This window comes from Pinus tabuliformis, chromosome 1_2, assembly GCF_031772625.1.
Source record: "Pinus tabuliformis cultivar Carrire ecotype Pingquan chromosome 1_2, CPIR1, whole genome shotgun sequence".
Taxonomy (NCBI): Eukaryota; Viridiplantae; Streptophyta; class Pinopsida; order Pinales; family Pinaceae; genus Pinus; species Pinus tabuliformis.
This window is the reverse complement of record NC_142298.1, coordinates 314,311,152-314,332,045: the sequence shown is the minus strand read 5'-3', so window position 1 is coordinate 314,332,045 and position 20,894 is coordinate 314,311,152. Positions and strand designations below refer to the sequence as shown.

General features: G+C 43.3%; 1 protein-coding gene across 2 annotated transcripts in view; it reads right to left on the bottom strand.

Annotated features, from left to right (window-relative positions):
* LOC149205623 (NOL1/NOP2/sun family protein / antitermination NusB domain-containing protein) overlaps positions 1–20,894 on the bottom strand; it is a 297,843-nt gene that overhangs the window by 181,554 nt on the left and 95,395 nt on the right. For both annotated transcript variants that reach the window (XM_089395127.1, XM_089395126.1), the window contains exons 5-6: positions 15,402–15,485; positions 15,177–15,263 (exon numbers count right to left, since the gene is read on the bottom strand). In XM_089395127.1, coding sequence (XP_089251253.1) covers positions 15,177–15,263; positions 15,402–15,485 — 171 coding nt within the window. The remainder of the gene's footprint in view (positions 1–15,176; positions 15,264–15,401; positions 15,486–20,894) is intronic.

The window sequence follows — 20,894 nt, the reverse complement described above, 5'->3', positions numbered from 1 at the left end:
TATATACAATGATAAAATCGGAAGAAACCCCAAAAACCCAGTTAGATAATTACAAATTGAAAGCTCTAATTAGCCAGATCTATCATTATGTTGCACAAAAATTGAAGTTTTTTAAATTTTAAAATAAGGTGCTAGCTCGAAACCCTGATGCATCACAAAACGAAAATCTTATGATAAGCCCAGAGCTTATTTAGCTGAGCTCTTTAGGAAATACAGATCAGGAGTTGGCTGGTCCAACTGAAGACTATCCCCTAACACCCAATAAACCAACTCAAGATTTCCTTGCAAAACTCGATCCAACCATTAAAAATAGAGCGAGAAAATAATAATAAAACTTACAGAAATAGAGATACATGTTATTACGTTCAAAACTTAAATTATTATTCAAACCCCAGCAACTGAGCAAGATACCTGTACTCAAATCACTCTTCAGAAGTTAGCATCTATGGCTTTAGAAACAAAATTATGCATGAAATAAAAAACATCTTACAACATTTCCATGAAGAGTAACACCAACAGAAATTAACCCCAAAGTCTTTCTTTATTATCTAGAAAGATTACACAAGAACTTCTTGCTTAGCACATGACCCATAGATCGAATGGATCGACTGACAAATGACCTCCTATTTAAAGATAAATCCTCTAACAGCTAGTTCGAGTGATCCTCGTCAAAGCAATCTCGACCGTTAATGAATATCAAAATTTCTTTTAGTCTCATCCGTCGAAATATTTAATTTTGAGGAAATTCCAATTGCTTCCTCTTGTTGCGGTTGTCCTCTAATAGGATGCTTCCCTCCACGCTGCTCCTTTGGGGCAGTTTCAAGCCCAACGCCTGGACTTGTCACCCTAAAACAATTGTTGCACCCTCCAGCAAGCCCTCCTTACCTCGGCCTCCAAGAATAGGGCCTCGGCCCTTCAATCAGTAACTTTGTCTCTTAAACGTACCCCTGAAACAGTCCTCAAATGTCCTCGTTGTCTCTCCTAGCTAGGATTTCCTTTTTGCTGTAGTTAAGGGCCTCTTCTTCTGCGGATTAGGGCCTCCCTCTTGCTACGGATATGGCCTTTCTTTTAACTACAGCTAGAGCATCTTTGACTGTAGCTAGGGAAACTTTATGACTATGGCTTGATCTCATTTAGTACAGTGACTAGACCTTATTCAACTGCAGCTAGGGCTTCATTTTTTAGCTGCGTATTAGACCTCCTTTGTTGCAGATTAGGCTTCCTCCTTCACTGCGGTTATGTCTCCCTATTGACCTCTCCTTCCACCAAACCCAAACGAGTGGAGAGAGATCATGAGAGATGTGTGTGCCTCAAATGAATTGAGGTCTCCTCTATTTATAATCCAACATTAAGGTTGATCTGGGGGTTATTTGCTTGCTGGCCGGCCCTGACAAATTGTCAATAACACAAATAAATTCATATCTCCATAAATACATGTCGGAATCGGATGATCTTTAGATCCATCCTACACCTCTCGGAGAGAGGAATCCAAGAAAAATAATAGCTGCCATAAATAAGATGACCCACATGGAGTTTGGCCCTAGTTGCCGATTTTAACACTCCCTCTCAACTAGGGAGAACTCCATCTGCTAATCCATCTACCGGTTTGTACTATCTTTGCCATCAATGCAGCCCCCTGCACTGCTCTGCTCTGTTGAACTATGAAGAAGAAGAAGTGATCAAGAATGTATCATACCATTCTCTACTGACCCGAAGTTTGTCCCATATAAAGAGAGTGTCTCATGCCACTCTTACTGATCTGAAATCAGTTCCAAAAAAAGAGTGTGTCTCATACCACTCTTACTAATCTGAAAAATATTCCAGAGAAAGAGAAGGTCTCATACCACTTTTAATGACCCAAAGTTAGTTCCATTGATCCCAGATCAATATAGGTCATCCTAGCATAGGGAGTACAATAGTACACGATGCGTCCATTGGTAGTACTAGTCTCTATTCTCATTTCCCTGCTCATTAGCCAGATGAGAGGTACTTCCCATGAGTCCCAGATTGTATGGGTAGGATGACTCAGTAGGAGAAGGATTAACCACTCATCCTGCCTACATGTCGCCATGGGGTATCCCAGGGGAAGGCTGAACCACTCACCCTGTACACAACAAATCACTAAGGGAAGGTTGGACCACTCACCCTATGATTGTGTCTCGGCAGGAGAAGGATGAACCACTCATCCTACCTACATGTCGCCATGGGGTATCCCAGGGAAGGCTGAACCACTCACCCTGTACACAACAAATCACTAGGGGAAGGCTGGACCACTCAACCTATGATTGTGTCTTGACAAGAGAAGGATGAACCACTCGTCCTGCCTACATAGCAAACCATTAGGGGAAGGCTAAACCATTCACCCTATGGTTTCTCATCGCTCCAAGAAGTACCCCAAGCCCCCCGGAGCTCCCAGAGCTCAATATCTGTATCATACAGGACCCTCAGGAGAGGATCTCTCAATGACTCCTAGTCGTTTTTGAAAAGTCAAGAATTTAACCTTTCCCAGGGGCTTTGTCAGAATATCGGCGATCTGCACATCAGTGCCAATGTGATGGGCCTTATTGCTCCTCGTTGTACCATATCTCGAATAAAGTGGTACCTGATGTCTATGTGCTTGGAGCAATCATGAAATACTGGATTCTCTGACAATCGGATCCTACTCTGGTTGTCGCAGAGGATCACAGTGGTATCCAACACATGTCCAAACAACTCACTGAAGACCTTCCACAACCAGACAGCTTCACAAGAGGCCATACTCGCAACTATGTATCCGGCCTCAGCAGTGCTTAAAGAGACCGACTTCTGCTTCCTGCTCATCTAGGATATCAAAGCAGAACCCAAAGAGAAACAGCACCTAGAAGTGCTCTTACGATCCATCACACTGCTTGCCCAATCACAATAACCATGCAGTCCCTCATCTTCGGCAGTGTATCTCAGTCCATGAGTGATTGTGCCCCGAAGATATCTTAGAAGATTTTTGGCACCAATCCAATATGTGTGATGAGGCTCAACCATATATTGGCTCAACGTGTTAACTGCAAAACATATATCTGGACGGGAGTTCACCAAGAACATCAGTGCTCCTATGAGTTCATGATACTCAGAGGCATTTCCCAATTCAGGTTCAGCAGCACTACCGCACAACTTCTTAAAGTTAAGCTCCATCGGGGTAGTCACAGGCTTGCAGTCCACCATTCCAAATTCGGAATCCATGTCCCTCTTACGTTTGTAAATGAGAGGGTCTGCACCTGTGAGAAAGAGGTCGTCCACATAAAGTACTAATATGAGAGGTCTATCATCCATAACCTTAAAGCAAAGGTTTGGATAGGCTTCACTCCTAGTGAATCTCGGCTTCATCAGATAGCTGTCAATCCTCTCACACCAAGCCCGGGGTGCTTGCTTCGAAGTTCAAACCATAGAGAGCTTTCTTCAACCTGTATACATGAGATTCCCGGTCATGAACCTCAAACCCCTTGGGTTGTTCCACATCTATGTTCTTGCTATAACTGGAGGGGAATGGTCCCCTTGTAAGTTTTCCCTCAGTACATCCCGGACATATACCTTCATGCTCTTCTTTGAATCCAGGCATCCCTGTCACCCTCTGTCTCACATCGGGTGGGGCCTTATAATGAAGATGGGCAAACCTCCGGTGCCATAGTTCAAATTGAAGAGATGTGTCGCAAGACATGACCCCCAATGGACTTCCTGCAACTTGATACAACGTGCCAACCCTGAACCCAAGAGTAAAAGCATCTTTAAAATTCCTTTTCCAAACACATACCTTTCCATCGATGAATGCCACCTTGTAACCTTTGTCTTCCATTGCTGAAATGGACACCAAGTTCTTCTTGAGATCAGGTACATAAATAACTTCTTGTAAATGAATCGTGTTACCCTGATTCAATTGAAGAGTAACATTCCCTACACCCTTTATGGGATAGGTGGCATCGTCTCCAAGAATAATCTCCAAGTTTGTTTCCTTCTTTATCAGATTAGAGAGCACTTCCTTATATCCGGTGAAGTGAGTTGAAGCACCACTATCAATAAGCCAATTTCCCAAAGTGTCCAAAGGAGAGGTAGTGGTGAGGGCCAATATAAGATAATACTCCTTTTGCTTATTGTTAACAACATTTGATTCTTCATACCTAGAGTTCCTTGCTTTCTTGGAGGGTCGACCATTTCCTTGATGTCCCGCATTCCTTTTTCCTTTGCCATTATACCTATCATTCCTTCGATCATTGTTGTTGAAGTTGCCCCTGGAATGATTGTGATCATCATCATGTGATGTGTCCCTTCTATTTGGACACTCCCTTGCATAGTGGCCAAACTTATTGCAAGCAAAGCATCTGCCTTTCCTTCCTCCCTTAGATCCAGGCTTTCCATGGAAATGACCCTTTAGTCCCTGCATTGTTTCTCCTTTTGGCATGAGCGGAGAATGTAGTAGGGTTGCTTTTAGTAAAAGGCATTTCTTGCTCCACCATCCTGGTTTCTTCTTGAATGCATCTTGACATCAATTCTTCAAACCCTGGAATTCGATCATTATTGAGAATAGTGGTTCTAAATATATACCACTCGGGTGGGAGTCCTCCAAGGGTAGTGATAGTAAGTTCCCTGTCAGGAATGACTTCTCCAATCGATAGAAGATCATTCTTGATCTCAGTGATCCTTAAGAAGTAGGATTGAATATCCTCGTCCTTTCCCTTCTTAATATCCTTCAGCTTATTTTTGAGAAATAAAATTTGATTTGCATCACTAACCTTGAACATGCTTACCAATCTGTCATAGATCTCCTTGGAGGTGTTCAAATCGGAGATGTAGGCCACCAAACGCTTGTCAATGGAATCTCTAATAATCTTCTTCGCTTTGACTTCACCCTTAGTGTACTTGTCCTTTGTAGCAGCCGGTGCATTTGATGGAGGCTCGGGGATTTTACCCTTCACATAGTCCAACACTTCCTATTCTTCCAATGTCAGATCAAGAGACATCTTCCATCCGTGATAGTCTGACTTTTCACGGAGCTTATCTTCAATCGGGAAGTGGGATGAGGAACCCATTGAGCCTTTTGTCCTTTCCCACTGTCTTTGGTGATTACTCTTTCACTCTTCCTTGGGCTTTGTCTTCACCTCGGCTCTAAAACCATGTTAATTTTTGGTATGTTCTATGCTTAAGAGCAATTTACTTCAATTTTTCTTATAAGCCCAATATCAATTTCCAGATTAGCAATCACATCAGCATGATAGTAAAATGCAGATAGAACATAAACATAAATAGTAGAAGACAAGCCAAGACAAGAGGACACAAGATATGGCACCAGCCAGGGACAAACCATGATGTGGGGAAACCCTTGATCAAATCTTCTTTAGTCTTCAATAGTTCAGCGGAGAGAGAGATAGTACAAATGTACAAATCTGAGAATTTATGACAACAGTAGTAAAGCCTAGATTAGAAATGTCAATGATGATCAAACAAGATGGAAATCTTCCTCTAAGTGACTTGGTCAAGCCCAGTCAACTTCAATCTTCAACAGTAAGCTTAATGCATCCTTCTAGCTGCTTGGAAGATCCTCCACATGGAAGCAACAGGCTGTTGCAATCATGATTCAATCTAGTCAACACATTGACCCAACACTCCTCCACAAAATGTTGTTGTCCTCCACTGTTTGCTTGCTGCTCCTGTAAATCTGGTTAGGGCACAATATGCAGCCCTTAACCCTCTATGTTTCAGCAAACTAAATTTTTATGCTGTCCTAAGCACTCCTACAAGTTGCTCATCAAACTGACTCAACACATACAAGATGCACTCCAAAATGTGAGCACTAGTTCACTGTTCTAGGGTAACTTGGTTGTTGCAATTTTGGATTGGTTAGGGCACCCAAACACAGTCCCTAACAACCCTCAAACTAACCCAGAATTGCTTCCTCTTGTTGCGGTTGTCCTCCAATAGGATGTTGCCCTCCACGCTGCACCTTTAAGGCAGTTTCAAGCCCAACTACTGGACTTGTCACCCTAAAACAGTTGTTGCACCCTCCAGCAAACCCTCCTTACCTCGGGCTCCAAGAACAAGGCCTCAGCCCTTCAATCAGCAACTTTGTCTCTTAAACGTACCCCTGAAACAGTCCTCAAATGTCCTCATTGTTTCTCCTGGCTAGGGCTTCCTTTTTGTTGTAGTTAAGGGCCTCTTCTTTTGCAAATTAGGGCCTCCCTCTTGCTACGGATATGGCCTTTCTTTTGACTGCGGCTAGGGCACCTTTATGACTATGGCTTGATCTCATTTAGGACAACGGCTAGGGCACCTTCTTCAACTACAGCTAGGGCTTCTCGTTTTAGCTGTGTACTAGACCTCCTTTATTGTGGATTAGACTTCCTCCTTGACTGCGGTTATGTCTCCCTCTTGACCTCTCCTTCCACCAAACCCAAACGAGTGGAGAGATATCATGAGAGATGTGTGTGCCTCAAATGACTTGAGGTCTCCTCTATATATAATGCAACGTTGAGGTTGCGCTGGAGGTTATTTGCTTGCTGGCCGACCTTGACAAATTGTCAATAACACAAATAAATTCATACCTCCATAAATGCATGTCAGAATCGAATGATCTTTAGATCAATCCTACACCTCTCGGAGAGAGGAATCCAAGAAAAATAATAGTTGCCATAAAGAAGATGACCTACATGGAGTTTGGCCCTAGTTTCCACTTTTAGCATATTTTCAGTGGGTGACTTGTCACTTTTGGAAAAGGAGGTTGCATAGCTTAATTTGGGTGATTACCTATTCCTCTTTGCTATCTTTGGAGGACTCAGTGTTCCACGGAGACGTGTCCCCACACTTCCTTGTGCTCCGGGGACGTGGGGATGTCTAGGGGACGTTTCCCTACGTCCCCAAAAAATTGAAACGCGAGGAAACTCAAGGGGAGACATTTCCTCCCAAAATAGGAAACATTTCTTGCGTTTCCAAAAAATCGAGGTCAAATCATGAAAAAATAAGTCAAATCCCTAAAAGAAATTATAAAATATTATAAATATACTATGAACAATGGGGGGACAAGGGTATTTCTGGTTATTTCATATTTGAAGGGACCAACAACACGATGGGATGTTGATCCAGAGGATGATGCACAAGTAGATATGGAAGAGGGACTTGATGAGACACAGATGGGGTTGTGTAATGTCCCTTCCTAAAAATATTTGTAATAGGTTTAGTCTCCAACAATTTTGAATAACTTTTGGTAAAGGTGGAACCCACACATTTTTGACTTAGGAACTTGGGAGTAAAGGGGTGGTTGAATTACATTGCTAGTGGAAGGCGAGGGCCACCCACGTGGGGTAAAAAGGAACTTGGACTCTTGGGCAATTCGAATTGCCTTGGAGGGGAAATCGAATGGCTAAAAAGAGGGGCCCACATGGGGAAGGAAGGCCCGCGAAGTTATAAGGAGGAGGAACTCCCGGACCCAAGGCATCATTTGTCTATCAAACTCATTTGTGTTGCTCGAGCTGCTTAGCCGAGTTACCAGTTGTTCAGCATCCAGTTTTCCAGGTGTAGAGTCAACCTTTCTTCAGGGGACCTTGAGTGCCACCCTAGGAAGGCAATTCGTACTACATTGTTGGAGAGTCGATGGAGTTTTACAGCTATATCACTCTGCCTCTGACCCAGTCAATGCATACTTCTAGAGCACGCAGGAGAGGGAACACGCAGAGCTTGCTTGGAGGTTCATTCGAGCAGCATTTGTCAGGAAAGTTTGGGAGTTGGAGTTTCAGAGGAGGATCAGCCTTTGGGGAGAGTTTTGGACCGAGAGATTGTTGCATTTAGGCAGCTCGATTTATAGTCACTGAGGACTATGCAGAGGCCATCACTAGGCACACGTGTGAGTTGGAGGAAGACGCTTTAGAGCTAGAGATAGCCAGGATAAGTGGGGAAAGCTTTAGAGGGAAGCATCTCAGCATTTGGGGGTGATTTGGAGGTCCTTTCCAGCCAACTACAAACAAGTCGTACTTCCCAGCATGAGAAGGACATGGTACTTGGGGGTTCAAATTCTGGTGGTCTAAACTAGGCAAAACCCTTTCTGGGTTTTGGTGGGTTTTGGTTGAGGACAAGGGGCTAAAGTTGCAGCATTTTCTAAGCATGAGAGGTGGAGTTTCCAGCACATCATTTCCAGCAAGCAGCGCAGTTCATCTTTGGAGCAGCAGTTGTGCAAAACTTGGGTTGTTGTTTACTCACCTGAGTTTCGTCATGCTTGTCCATCGAGACAAGCCCAGTTGCACCATTCCATCACCATTGTACTTGCTCTGGAAAGAATTAATAATATGGCTCAGATGATTCTTATTTGCAGTGTTCATATGGGTGTTTGTTGATTGTTTCTCATTTCCGAGGGTTGGTTGTTTATTTGCTTTGTATATCACTGTTCATCCTAGTTAGGAACATTACAGTGGTATCAGAGCCCAGATCTTGGCTCAGCCGTGGGGAATTTCTCCTATGAGTGAAGAGGACCGACAAAATATTACATACAGAAGGCAGAGGTACCGGAGCAGAGAAAGGGAGTTGGAGATCACTCTAGACACGGAGGACAGGGGAAAGGTAGTGGTAGCAGAGAGCACGGGAGAGCCCAAGAGCAGGGAAGAGATGGCCTTTGACAGCCTCTTGAAGGCTAGCAAAGGGGCAGAAGGAAATGCTAGAAGAGATCAAAATGAGGAATCGGAAGAGAAGCACTCATAGGGAGTTTCTACTTGGAGAGACTTCAGGGGCCTCTCAACAATTCGACCATCCTTCACCCACTACGCAACCTCCATCAGCGAGTGGGGCAACTCAAGCTACATTGCCCTCTTTCGTGCCTTTGGCGCAGAATGAACCAACAGGGGTCAAAGATCCTTCACCAATGGGAGAGAACTTCAGGGAGTGGCAGTGCATGGGAGCAGACTTTAGGGAGGCACTCCCTTTCAGAGATTTCCGCAAGCTCAAGCAGAATGTTAAGGGCAAGAAGTATGGGGAGCAAGGCGCACAGAGCTATGAGTTGCAGCGTACTATTGGGAGAATGTACTTCCCCACATATGATGGCACTGCCAAGTGCATAGCTTGAGCCTGGGTAGAGAAGATGGACACTTATTTCTAGCTCAACCAGATGACAGAGATGGAAGCCATCAAGATGGCCACACTGCACTTGGAAGGGGAAGCCCACAATTGGTGGTTTCATGGCTTGGCTACCTTGGGGCATGCCAATGTGACTTCATATGAGGATTTCACCAGGAGGGTGGTGGAGCGATTTGATCAGAGGGATCCAGAGGCTCACTTCAGGGAGCTAACCCAACTCAGACAAACGGGTAACCCAAAGCAGTACATATCGGAGTTTTTGAGAGTCTCAGTGATGGTGTCGGACCTATCAGATGCTCGGAGGGTGTACACCTTCATAGAGGGCCTGCTCGAGCCCCTGCATGTACTGATGAAGTCGCGTAGACCCTCCACGCTGTAGGAAGCAGTGACATGCTAGAGATTTGCAGGGGGTCATCCCCAAGACACAAGCACCTGTCCCTGCACGCACTCCCTACCCTCAGAAGGGGAGTGATACTAGGCCACCACCATAGAGAGTAGCCCGGGGACGTGGGAAGCTGGATGATGAAACCCGGAGGGACCTCAGAAGAAGGAAATTGTGTTTTACCTGTCGGGAACCCTGGGCACCACGCCATCAGTGCACAATTGGCAAAGCTCACTATATCGAGGTCTTCTCAGATAGCGATCAGGAGGATGATGTGGAGCTGGAGTGGTGTGGGAGATGGTGAGAGTCTGACGGAGAGGGGACCACCAACACCACCTCCACAGGGGGGAACATCTTTTGCTCCATCAGGGGGAGTCCTTACTTCTTTATGCAGGGTCCCAAAATTTATGACATTGAGGATTTGAGGTACCATAGAGGGGCAACGTGTTTCAGGCTTAGTTGATAGTGGGGCTACCCACAACTTCATTGACGCTCAGTTGGTTCAGAGGAGGGGCATCACCACAACAGAGTTTTGAGGGCTTTTCAGTTCTGGTACCAGGTGAACGGACTATGCAGTGCACTCGGTATGTTCCCGCCTTGATCGTGACCATGGGGAACTACTCAATGACAGACCATTTCTTTGTGGTAGATGTGTCAGACACCAACATAGTGATGGGTGTCCAGTGGCTATACTCCCTTGGATGAGTTACCACTGATTGGAAGAAGCTGGAGATGGAGTTCACCAGGTCAGATGGCAAGCTGGTGGTCCTCAGAGGCATGCATTCGTACCCACCACAGACAGTCTCAACGCATAGGATGGAGGCAGATTTGCGGCATGGAGACATAGCGTGGGCAGTAGAGCTGAGGATCTCAGAGGCTGGGGGACAAGCCCAGTCACCACCCCTGGATATACAGGCACTATTAGACAAATACTTAGTGGTATTTGGGGACATTCCACCAAGGCAGCCACCAGACAAGGGATTCGAGCACACCATCGAGTTGGAGTCGGGTGTGCAGGCAGTGATTACCACCCCTTATAGGCACCCCAAGGCCTATAAGGACAAGATTGAATGGCCATCAAAGAGTTGTTGGCATTGGGCCACATCAGGCCGAGTTCCAGTCCCTTTGCTTCTTTAGTAGTGTTGGTGAAGAAGAAGGATGGAACCTTGCACATGTGCATCGATTACCAAGCACTCAACAAGAAGACATTGAAGAACCGATACCCCATACCTCGCATCGATGAGTTGATGGATGAGCTTAGAGGAGCCAAGTACTTCTCTAAGATAGATTTGCGTTCGGGGTACCATCATATCAGGGTGAGGGATCAGGACATCCCCAAGATGGCTTTCCGATGTCATTATGGGCACTTCGAGTTTTTGGTCATGCCCTTTGGCTTGACCAATGCACCGGCCACCTTCCAATCATGTATGAACCATGTATTCCGGAGGCAATTGAGGAGGTTTGTCTTGGTGTTCTTCGATGACATATTGATATACAGCAGCACCTCCAGCACTAGGAGGAGGTAATGTGCATTCTAAAGAACAACAGTTTTACGCCAAACTATCCAAATGTGAGTTTGGCCTGACTGAGATGCTCTACCTGGGGCACATTATTGGCGCAGATGGAGTGAAGGTACATGAGGAGAAAATACAAGCTATTCGAGACTGGCCAGTACCCAGAGATGTGACAGTGTTGAGAGGCTTCTTGGGCATCTGCACGTATTACCGAAAGTTTGTCAAGGGATTTTCGCAGTTAGCAACTCCTCTCATGGATTTGACTAAGAAAGGGGCTTTCGCATGGACAGATGGAGCACAGTCAGCTTTTGATCGCCTCAAGGAGGTGATGAGCAGTTGTCTAGTGTTGGCACTTCCAGACTTCTCCCAGCCCTTCACCGTGGAGTGTGATGCATCAGGAGAGGGGATCGAAGCAGTATTATGCAAGGATGGTCACCCATTGCTTTCGAGAGTTAGAAGCTCCTACCTTATGAGAAGTCATATTCTGAATATGACAAGGAGATGTTGGCCATTATACATGCCTTGGCCAAATTTCGGCAGTATTTGGTGGGTAACCAATTCAGAGTGAAGACCGATGACAAAAATCTTCACCACTTCGTGGGGCAGCGGGGCCTAAATGATAGACAACAAAGATGGGTCAGCAAGATGCAGGCCTATGATTTTGACAATGTAGTGGTCGATGCCCTATAGGAAACCCGCAGGCCTCTCCCTCATGAGCATTTGCCATGATTGGAAGGCCAAGTTGTTGGTAGAGTATTCGAAAGACAGGCAAGCATGCAAGATTTTAGAGGGGGCACACACAGACGAGCGCTACTGAGTGATGGACGAGGTCATCTACTACAAAGGGCGCATATTTCTGGTACCCATCTCACAGTTGAGGGAGAGAGTGCTCTAGGCAGCACATGACTCGCCATTGTCAGGGCATCAGGGTTTAGAAAAACATACATGGCAGTAAGAGAGCGTTTCACAAGGAAGGGCCTTAAGGGGGATGTGTTGAGACACGTACGGGAGTGTGAGGCATGCCAAAGGAACAAGGGGGAGTTGATCCACCCCGTCGGGTTATTGCAGCTGCTTCCCATTCCTGAGGGGAAGTGGGAGAGTATCTCCATGGACTTCATCATTGGGCTCCCCACAGTATAAGGTAAGGATTGCATCTATGTCGTAATTGATCGATTGACTAAGTATGCCCATTTCTTCGCCATCCCGACCCGATATTCAGCTTCATAGGTTGCAAAGTTGTTCTTCAGAGAAGTCTTCCAGTTGCACGGGCTTCCTAAGAACATAGTGAGTGACCGGGACAGCAAGTTCATGGGAGGATTCTGGCAAGAGCTCTTCAGATTGGTTGGTACTGAGCTCACCCCTAGCACGAGCTATCACCCCTAGACAGATGGCCAGACTGAGCGAGTTAATCAGTGGTTGGAGGGGTACCTCAAGAACTACGTGACCGGGCAGCAGAGGGCTTGGATTCGATGGCTGCACTTGGGTGAGTATTGCTACAACACCACCCATCACATGTCTATCGGTATGACCCCTTTTCGTGCCTTGTATGGTTATGATGCATTGTCTTTTGCTAACATTGTTTTTGGAGACAGTCAGGCCCCAAAGGCCAAAGATTGGATCCTGGAGAGCCAAGACATTCTCAAGGCTCTCAAGGACAACTTAGTGACAGCACAAAATCAGCAGAAGATGTACATTGATAGGCACTAAAATGAGAGACATTTTGAGGAGGGGGAATTGGTGTATCTCCAGCTACATCCATATAGACAGTCTACCTTGAAACAAAAACAGACCAAGAAGCTACAGTCGCGTTTCTATGGGTCATACAGGGTGGTAAGACGAGTTGGAGAGGTGGCGTACGAGTTGGAGCTTCCTCAGGGGAGCAGGATTCACAACATCTTCCATGTCTCATGCCTCAAAAAGGTGTTGGGACAAGAAGTGACAGTCGTTGTAGAGTTACCCCCACTGGATGATGAGGGACATTTGGTTTTGCAACCAGAGGCTATCTTGGAGACTTGGGAGAGGAAGATAAGGAGCAAGACCATCAGGGAGTTTTTGGTACGATGGAAGGACTTGCCAAATGAAGATGCCACATGGGAGGGTGAACACATTTTGGAGCATCCAGCACTGAGGTTGCTTGAGGGAAAGCAACATTTGGGAGGGGGGGACTGTAATGTCCCTTCCTAAAAATATTTGTAACAAGTTTAGTCTCCAACAATTTTGAATATTTTTTAGTAAAGGTGGAGCCCATACATTTTTAACTTAGGAACTTAGGAGAAAAGGGGGGTTGAATTACATCGCTAGTGGAAGGTGGGGGCCACCAACGTGGGGGAAAACGCCCTTGGACTCTTGGGCAATTCGAATTGCCTTGGAGGGGAAATCGAATGGCTAGAGGGAGGGGCCCACATGGGGAAGGAAGGCCCATGAAGTTATAAGGATGAGGAACTCCCCAACCCAAGGCATCATTTGTCTATCAAACTTATTTGTGTAGCTCGAGCTGCTTAGTCGAGTTACCAGTTGTTTAGCATCGATTTGCAGGAGACTCAACCTTTCTTCGGGGGACCTCAAGTGCCACCCTAGGAAGGCAATCCGTACTACCTCGAGGAGATTCAGAGGCGTTTTACAGCTATATCACTCAGCCTTCGACCCAGTCAGTGCATACTTCTGGAGCACGTAGGAGGGGGAACACGCAGAGGTTGCTTGGAGGTTCATTTGGGCAGCATTTGCTGGGAAAGTTTGGGATTCGGAGTTTCAAAGGAGGATCAGCCTTCGGGGAGAGTTTTGGACTGGGAGATTGCTACAATTGGGCAGCTCAACTTATAGTCAATGAGGACTGCGCAGAGGCCATCATTGGGCACACGTGGGAGTTGGAGGAAGAAGCTTTAGAGTTGGAGATAGCCAAGAGAAGTGGGGAAGAGGGAAGCATCTCAGCATTTGGGGGTGATTTGGAGGGCCTTTCCAGCCAGCTACAGACAGGTCATACTTCCCAGCATGACGATGAGGACGTGGTACTTGGGGGGTAGAATTCTGGTGGTCTGAACTAGGCAAAATCTTTTCTGGGTTTTGGTTCAGGACCCAGGGGCTGAAGTTGCAGCATTTTCTGAGCACGGGAGGTGGCGTTTCCAGCACATCCTTTCCAGTAGGCAGCGCAGTTTCTAGGCAGCGCAGTTCATCTTTGGAGCAGCAGTTGTGCAGCACTTGGGTTGTTGTTTACTCACCTGGGCTTTGTCACACTTGTCCATTGAGATTGAAAGTGCATGAACATTAGATATGCCCCCCTATGACTGGAGAAGCAATGGTCCAAACAGAGGAGTAATTAGCTGCGACCTTAGGCTAATTACTAAATAGTTATTTCTTAGTTTTGCTCAGACCATATCTGAGAGATAACAAGAGGTAAAAGTATGCAAAAAATCAAGGAAATCAAAGAAAAACTCGTCAATGTCTTGAATAAGAAATGCCAGAAATTTGAAAATAAAAAATGTTGCATAGCATGATGCTTTAGCATTAGAGGATAGAAAAATAAATGACAAGAACGCAACAATCATCAATGAACTTAACGATAGTCACTATAGTGATGACAACTGGAAGCAGTTTAACTAGCAGACTCAAGAATATATTAACATAAAGCATGGACAAACAAAACAATTGACATCCAGCCAATCCTTCAAGGCTAACAACAGAACTGTGTGAATTCTGTCTAAAAAGATGTTAACAAGGCCTTACAGACACAAAGACACGTGCAATTGAGGGGTATGAAAATAATATGATTAATAAGTGCTATTATGTATTACCAACAACAATAAAATTCTGTCCCTAGCAGCAATAAATATTGCAACAAACTAATTTAGGAAGTGCAAATCAATCACCAAAAGAGAGTGAAGAGAAACTAAGAAAATGAGTAAATGCATTTCCTTGCTTTCTCAGCAGAACAATAGCTAAATGCCTTCCCTCAGGAAAAATAACAACTGAATAGTATGCCATAGTGTTCATCCTTAAAGCAACACCTTGAAAAATTTACATGATAATAGGAATTTACCAATTTGGAAAGGATGCACTACAAATCAGCGAGGTTAGCTATATATCTATTTTAAAAGAAAAATATTTAGGAAAGAAAAGCATACATATTGCAGCCATTCAGGACAACAGATCATGTTCTATGAAAGATGCGAAAGGGCTAAAATGAAAAAAGGTTTTGTCCTTACAACTGGATGTGAGTACTTTACAGAAAGAGCACGTGCTTTTGAACGATCGTCACCTTCCACTTTTGGTAGGGGAAGCATATCCTTTTCCTGCAATCACCTATTCAAAATTTAAAAGAAAAACTTATAAGAGAAAACAATTTGCTAAGCAGTTCATAAGTGAGGATTAGTATCAATGGAACCACAGAAGAATAATACAAATCATTAAGGTTTTATTGGTAAACACACCCTATCAGAAGCTACTCTTCGGAGAATGCCATTAACCATGTTTCCAGCACCTGCCCTCAACGCCGCCCTTGCAAGTGTCACATTCTGCATAGCCAACAACAAATGAAATCTGCACCAAATGAAATCAAGAAAGACATGAAACTTATATAAAGAACACAAGATGTTGGCACATGAAGCTCCAAACAAGATTTGAGAATCATATAGAGATATTTTTATTAATGTCTAATAATGACCACAAAAGGAGGTCAGTGGGAGAAGATAGTACATCTAGTGCAAGTGCAATGTGGAACATCTCCTAGATCTATGCTGAAAGTAGAAAAAGATATTGAGATCTAAGAACAAGATAGAAACTAGAAGCAAGTCTAACTAGGAGAGAATATAAAATAAGATGTGGGTACTGCTTCCACCCAAAATTGCACTTAAATTAAAAGGCCCAGATAATAAGTGGAAATTTTAGAGGGAACTAAGAAGGGCTATCCACTGTCACCACAATAGCTCCTCCTATCTCTTTAGGCCATCTCTCCTCTAGCACACAAGGGGAATCACTAAGGCTAGAATTACCAAATCTGTTCTTGAAGCTCAACATTAAATTCAAATTTAATAAAACAGAAAATAATTTATTTATACATTATATTTTGTGTGGTTGAAGGAACATACTGCTGCCTGTTACCTATTGGCCTTTAGGCTTTAGGAAGGGCACTAGTTGGGAAACCCCGATTTTGGTAGTGTGGTCCCGTTTTCCAGTTCCACATTTTTCACTCCCCTTTGCACATTACAAGCCCTATTTCATAATATTTCTTCTTTGGGTCCACAGGGCACTAGCACACCTCCCCTTGCCCACATATATGGGTCAGGCTTGGAAACGTTACCCCAGAGATTGATGTAGCTAAAAGAAAGTTAAAATCATATCATGGCCACAAGCAAGAAACAAAAGAAAAAGATCACAAAATGCAAAATATGGCTGGGATATTTAATATAGCACGTCGGCAAAAGCCAAACATGAATTCTACCCCTTATCATGGCCATCACTTTGGTTCCTAGGGCCCACAAGTGCCCATCATATCATAAAGGAATCCATGCACGTCCCAACCCCCGGTGGGCGATGAACCGCCTCACCCTAAGGAGGTATAATTGTTATGTATCATTCATAGCATGCTCTCATTTACTGGAGCCCTAAGCAATAATACAAAGAAATAAAAAGTGAAGGGCGAATAAAGAAGGGTGGAAAAACAAAGGCTGGGGTAACTCGTGTAACCACGATTGCTCCCTCCTCACATTTGTATAAGCAATATGTGGACTTCCTCATTATTGCTAGCCTTGTACCCATGGCATTTGGCCGCCCCTTTCCATCATCATTCGCATGCCACCTATTAATTGAAGGATGTACCAAGGACATGTCTTTCCCCTTAAGGGATGGGAACATCTAATAGGATCGTTTATTAGCCACTCCTACCTAGGGAGGTAACACTACCTCGAGATCAAAGCCCCAAATTTGAAAGAGAAGCCCCAAATGAAGTCTCAATTTTCCCTTGACTAACAAGCTTGGTTCATTTAGATGCACTAATGATTAATTGTACCTAAAGGTTTAGATGCAGCACTGGACATTATGTGTGAATGGCAGGTGGTTTCATCATGGGTTGGGCAACTTAATTGCGGCCTAAGTCCGCTAGAGGAGCATATGACATGCTACATGTGAAGCATTGAGAGCCATGAGACTCCTATTACTTGCAGAGCATCATTTCACTCCATGGGCACCTTCAGCATCCCTAGGAGTCTGCACTTTTGCCCACATAATTCATGAGATGATGCACTTGGACCAAGTGGAACAAAAATTTCTGGATAAACAGAAATATATATAGAAATAATTTATTAATAAAAGAATAAACAGATGATGATTGATTACAATGGGTTCCTGGCTTATATACCGCCACGACACCCTTTGGGAAAGGGCATGATCTTATGATCGTGCCCTTTCATCTAACTAAACCTAAAATTAAACAATAACCTAAATAAACTAATTTTTTACCCATAACATTGCCTTCCTCTCGAAAGAATGCTTTGTCCTCAAAGCATAAGTAACGACGGATGTTGTTGAAGAATGTTTCATTCTCCCAGAAAGTGTCTTCTTCGGTAAGTCCTTCCACTTGATCAGATATTCTAAGATGATCAAGGTCGCACATTTTAAAAGGTCTTGGATTAATCTCTCAAGTTTCGTTTTTTTGGTGAGTTGATATCGGTATGGCTTGATGTTAACAGGGTCTGGTCTTGCCTTGACTTCTATTGTATGCTCAATTCCCCTATTAGGCGGCATTCTTCATAGGTAGGTCTTGAAATACTTTTTCATGCTTCCGAATCAGATCTTGTATCTCTGGTGATTCTTCTCTGGTCATATTTGCAGATAACATTTCTATTGATGACATTGTACTGCATAAGTATGCTCTTTTTCGACTCAGCTTCATCATCTGAGATGATGATACAACATGATTTTCTGGTGCATGGAATCCATGTAGTTTGTACTTCTGACCTCCCATTTGAATTTTATAAATTGTACTTGATGGTTGGCGGCATAATACCTAAAGTTCGTAGCCATTGGATACCTAAGACTACATCTACTCCTCCTAACGGTACTGTGAAAAACGGAGACTCTAAACTGAAGTCTTGAATCTGCAATTTAACCTTATGGCATTTTCCCACCTTTTCAATCTTCTTACCGTTAGCTATCATCACTTTCATGTTTGGTAAGGGAAATGAAAATATATTGAGTCTCTTTGCCACGGTTGCATCTAAAAAATTGTGTGTGCTTCCAGAGTCGACGAGAACCACTACGTTGTTCTTCTTTATGTGTCCTTTTAACTACAAGGTCTGAGGTTGTGATATACCTGTCATGGCTGATAATGACACTTGCGGAGTACTTCCGTCATCTAGTTCTGGTGAAAATTCTGGAGCGTCTTCTGTGTCTTCTACGTCATAATCTTCACTGTTTGAATCATTGGTTGCTTCACAATTATATAGGTTCTTTGGTTCTTTTCCTTTAACACATCTATGTTTGGGGTCCCACTTCTCACCACAGCGTTTACATTTACCCTCTTTTATCCTTTGCATTTCCACATTAGATTTTTCATCTTCACGATGATGTGGTGGAACATATCTTGTATTATTTGAGTCCACATACTGGGGTATCCTTCGTCTTGCATAAGCTTTTTCCGCTGTTGACCAAAATATTGGTTCGGATTTCTTTTCGGTTTTTTGCTTTTCGTCTTGCTTCTTCTATAGATGTAATATCATGCATCTCAAGTTCTGCTTGTAAATGGGTTTTGAGTCCCGAGATGTATGACTGAATTAGACGAGATTCTGATAACCCAGGTACTTGTGTTACTAAGGTCTCCCATTCTTGAGTGTATTCATCGACACTTCCTTTTTGTCGTAGTTTGATGAGTTTTGAAAAGAACTCTTCTTCCTTTACACCTTGGAATCTTTTGAAGAATGCATCTTTAATTTTCCTCCAGCTAATGACATATGTTGTCTTTTTCCACCACATAACCAGTTATATGCTTCTCCCTCCATTTTCATGGATGCATGTCTAAGCTTTTCGTCATCGTCAGTGATGTCATATATCTCAAAGTATCTTCTGCTTTATTTATCCATGCAACATTGTTTTTTTCGTTTCCATCGAATTTAGGCATCTCGACTTTTGCCCTTCGCTGTATGTTGCCACTGTTGAGCGAAAAAAGGGTGTTGATTGGTAAAGTTATCCCAGAGTTGCTTTTTGTAAAGACTGTGTTACTTGCTTCTTGGTGGGAGTCTCTGATTTTTTTGGGGATTCAACCTTGTCATGAGAGTCTGTGGACTTAGTTGAATCCGACGAGACGTGTTCTTGATTCTCTTCACCTTCTTTCAGTAGTTGTTCGGGCGTACAATTCGACCTTTTACACAGAACTTTTAGCATTGTTAAGACCTCTTTGAAGTTTACTTCTGTTTGGACATGTTGACTTTCTTTTTATCTCTATTCGATTGTCGTATCTTCAAGATTTTTGATTTTGTCTGCTTGCTCCCCAAGCTTGCTCTCGACGTCATTTAATCTTTCACTGACCTCGTCGTGGTTGTTATTTATCTTATGTTCTACATCCAACAACCTTTTTTGGAAATCCGCCATTGTCATTGTCGACATTGAGCGGGTTTGCGGGGGCGTGTATTTATTTGCCAGCTAAGATACTTTCCTCCCCTCTTTTTTTTTTTTTTTTTAGCTAAAATAAAATTTATACATATAAATTTTAATTAATTAAAATAAATTTAATTAATTAAATTAATTATATATATATATATATAACTTTTAATTAATTAAAATAAATTTAATTAATTAAATTAACTTTTTTATATATATATATAATTTTTAATTAATTAAAATAAATTAATTAAATTATATGTATTATATATAATATAAACTATATAATATGTTATATAAATATGTCACGTTATATAATATATATATATATTATATAATATAAACTATTTAATATAGTTTGGTTATATATAACTATATAATGAAAATTACCAATGAAATCAATGAAACAGAAAATTGTGTGAAGACTGCTAAGAGATACGTCACTGAAAATCATGAATACTGCTACCAAATATGACTTTCGTTCGCAGATTGTAATCGACAGGTGTCACTCGGCAGCGAAAGAGGCCCTGGGCACTTTAAATGAACAAGAAATCACGGCCTTTAATACCCTCGGCGGTCACTCGGAATTAAACGCTTTTCCTCTCGACCACACAGCAAATCAAACCAGCAGCGCGGCAGTCTGTACACAAATTTACTGATGTAGTCACTTACAACTGAACGCAACAGATCTTACCAAACTCAACCGAACGGCTCTGTTCGTTACCAATTCGAAGAATGAAATGGACAAATACACTCAGTATAAGACTGTGTGATATTTCTTTTTTAAATTCGATTGTTGGTCTGAGCAGAGCGAACGATGAAATTTTCAGGCAATAGGGAAGATGTCGAGCAAAAATTTTAGGCAAATTGGAAAATGTCAGGCAGCGGGGAAGGATGAACTTCGATGGGGAAGGATGAACGTCGATGGGAGAATGGGTGGATGTCGACGTCAGGACGGTTTGAACGGCTCAACACACACACGTGGGCAGTAATAAAGAAACAGAGTGATGAGGAATAGCGGACAGTGGTGGCTGTAACAATCCCGGAAGGCGGAAGCGTGTGGCAGACAACTTGCAGGGTTGAAGAACAAGGCGTTGGCTGGCAGCGTCTACAGAAAATGGTGGTGGAAGGAAATAACACTATCAGAACGCAACTTCTGTGTATTTGCAGGTGGACAAGCGAGAATCGACCCCGCTCTGATACCAATGGAACAGAAAATTTCTGGATAAACAGAAATATATATAGAAATAATTTATTAATAAAAGAATAGACAGATGATGATTGATTACAATGGGGTTCCTGGCTTATATACCGCCACGGACACCCTTTGG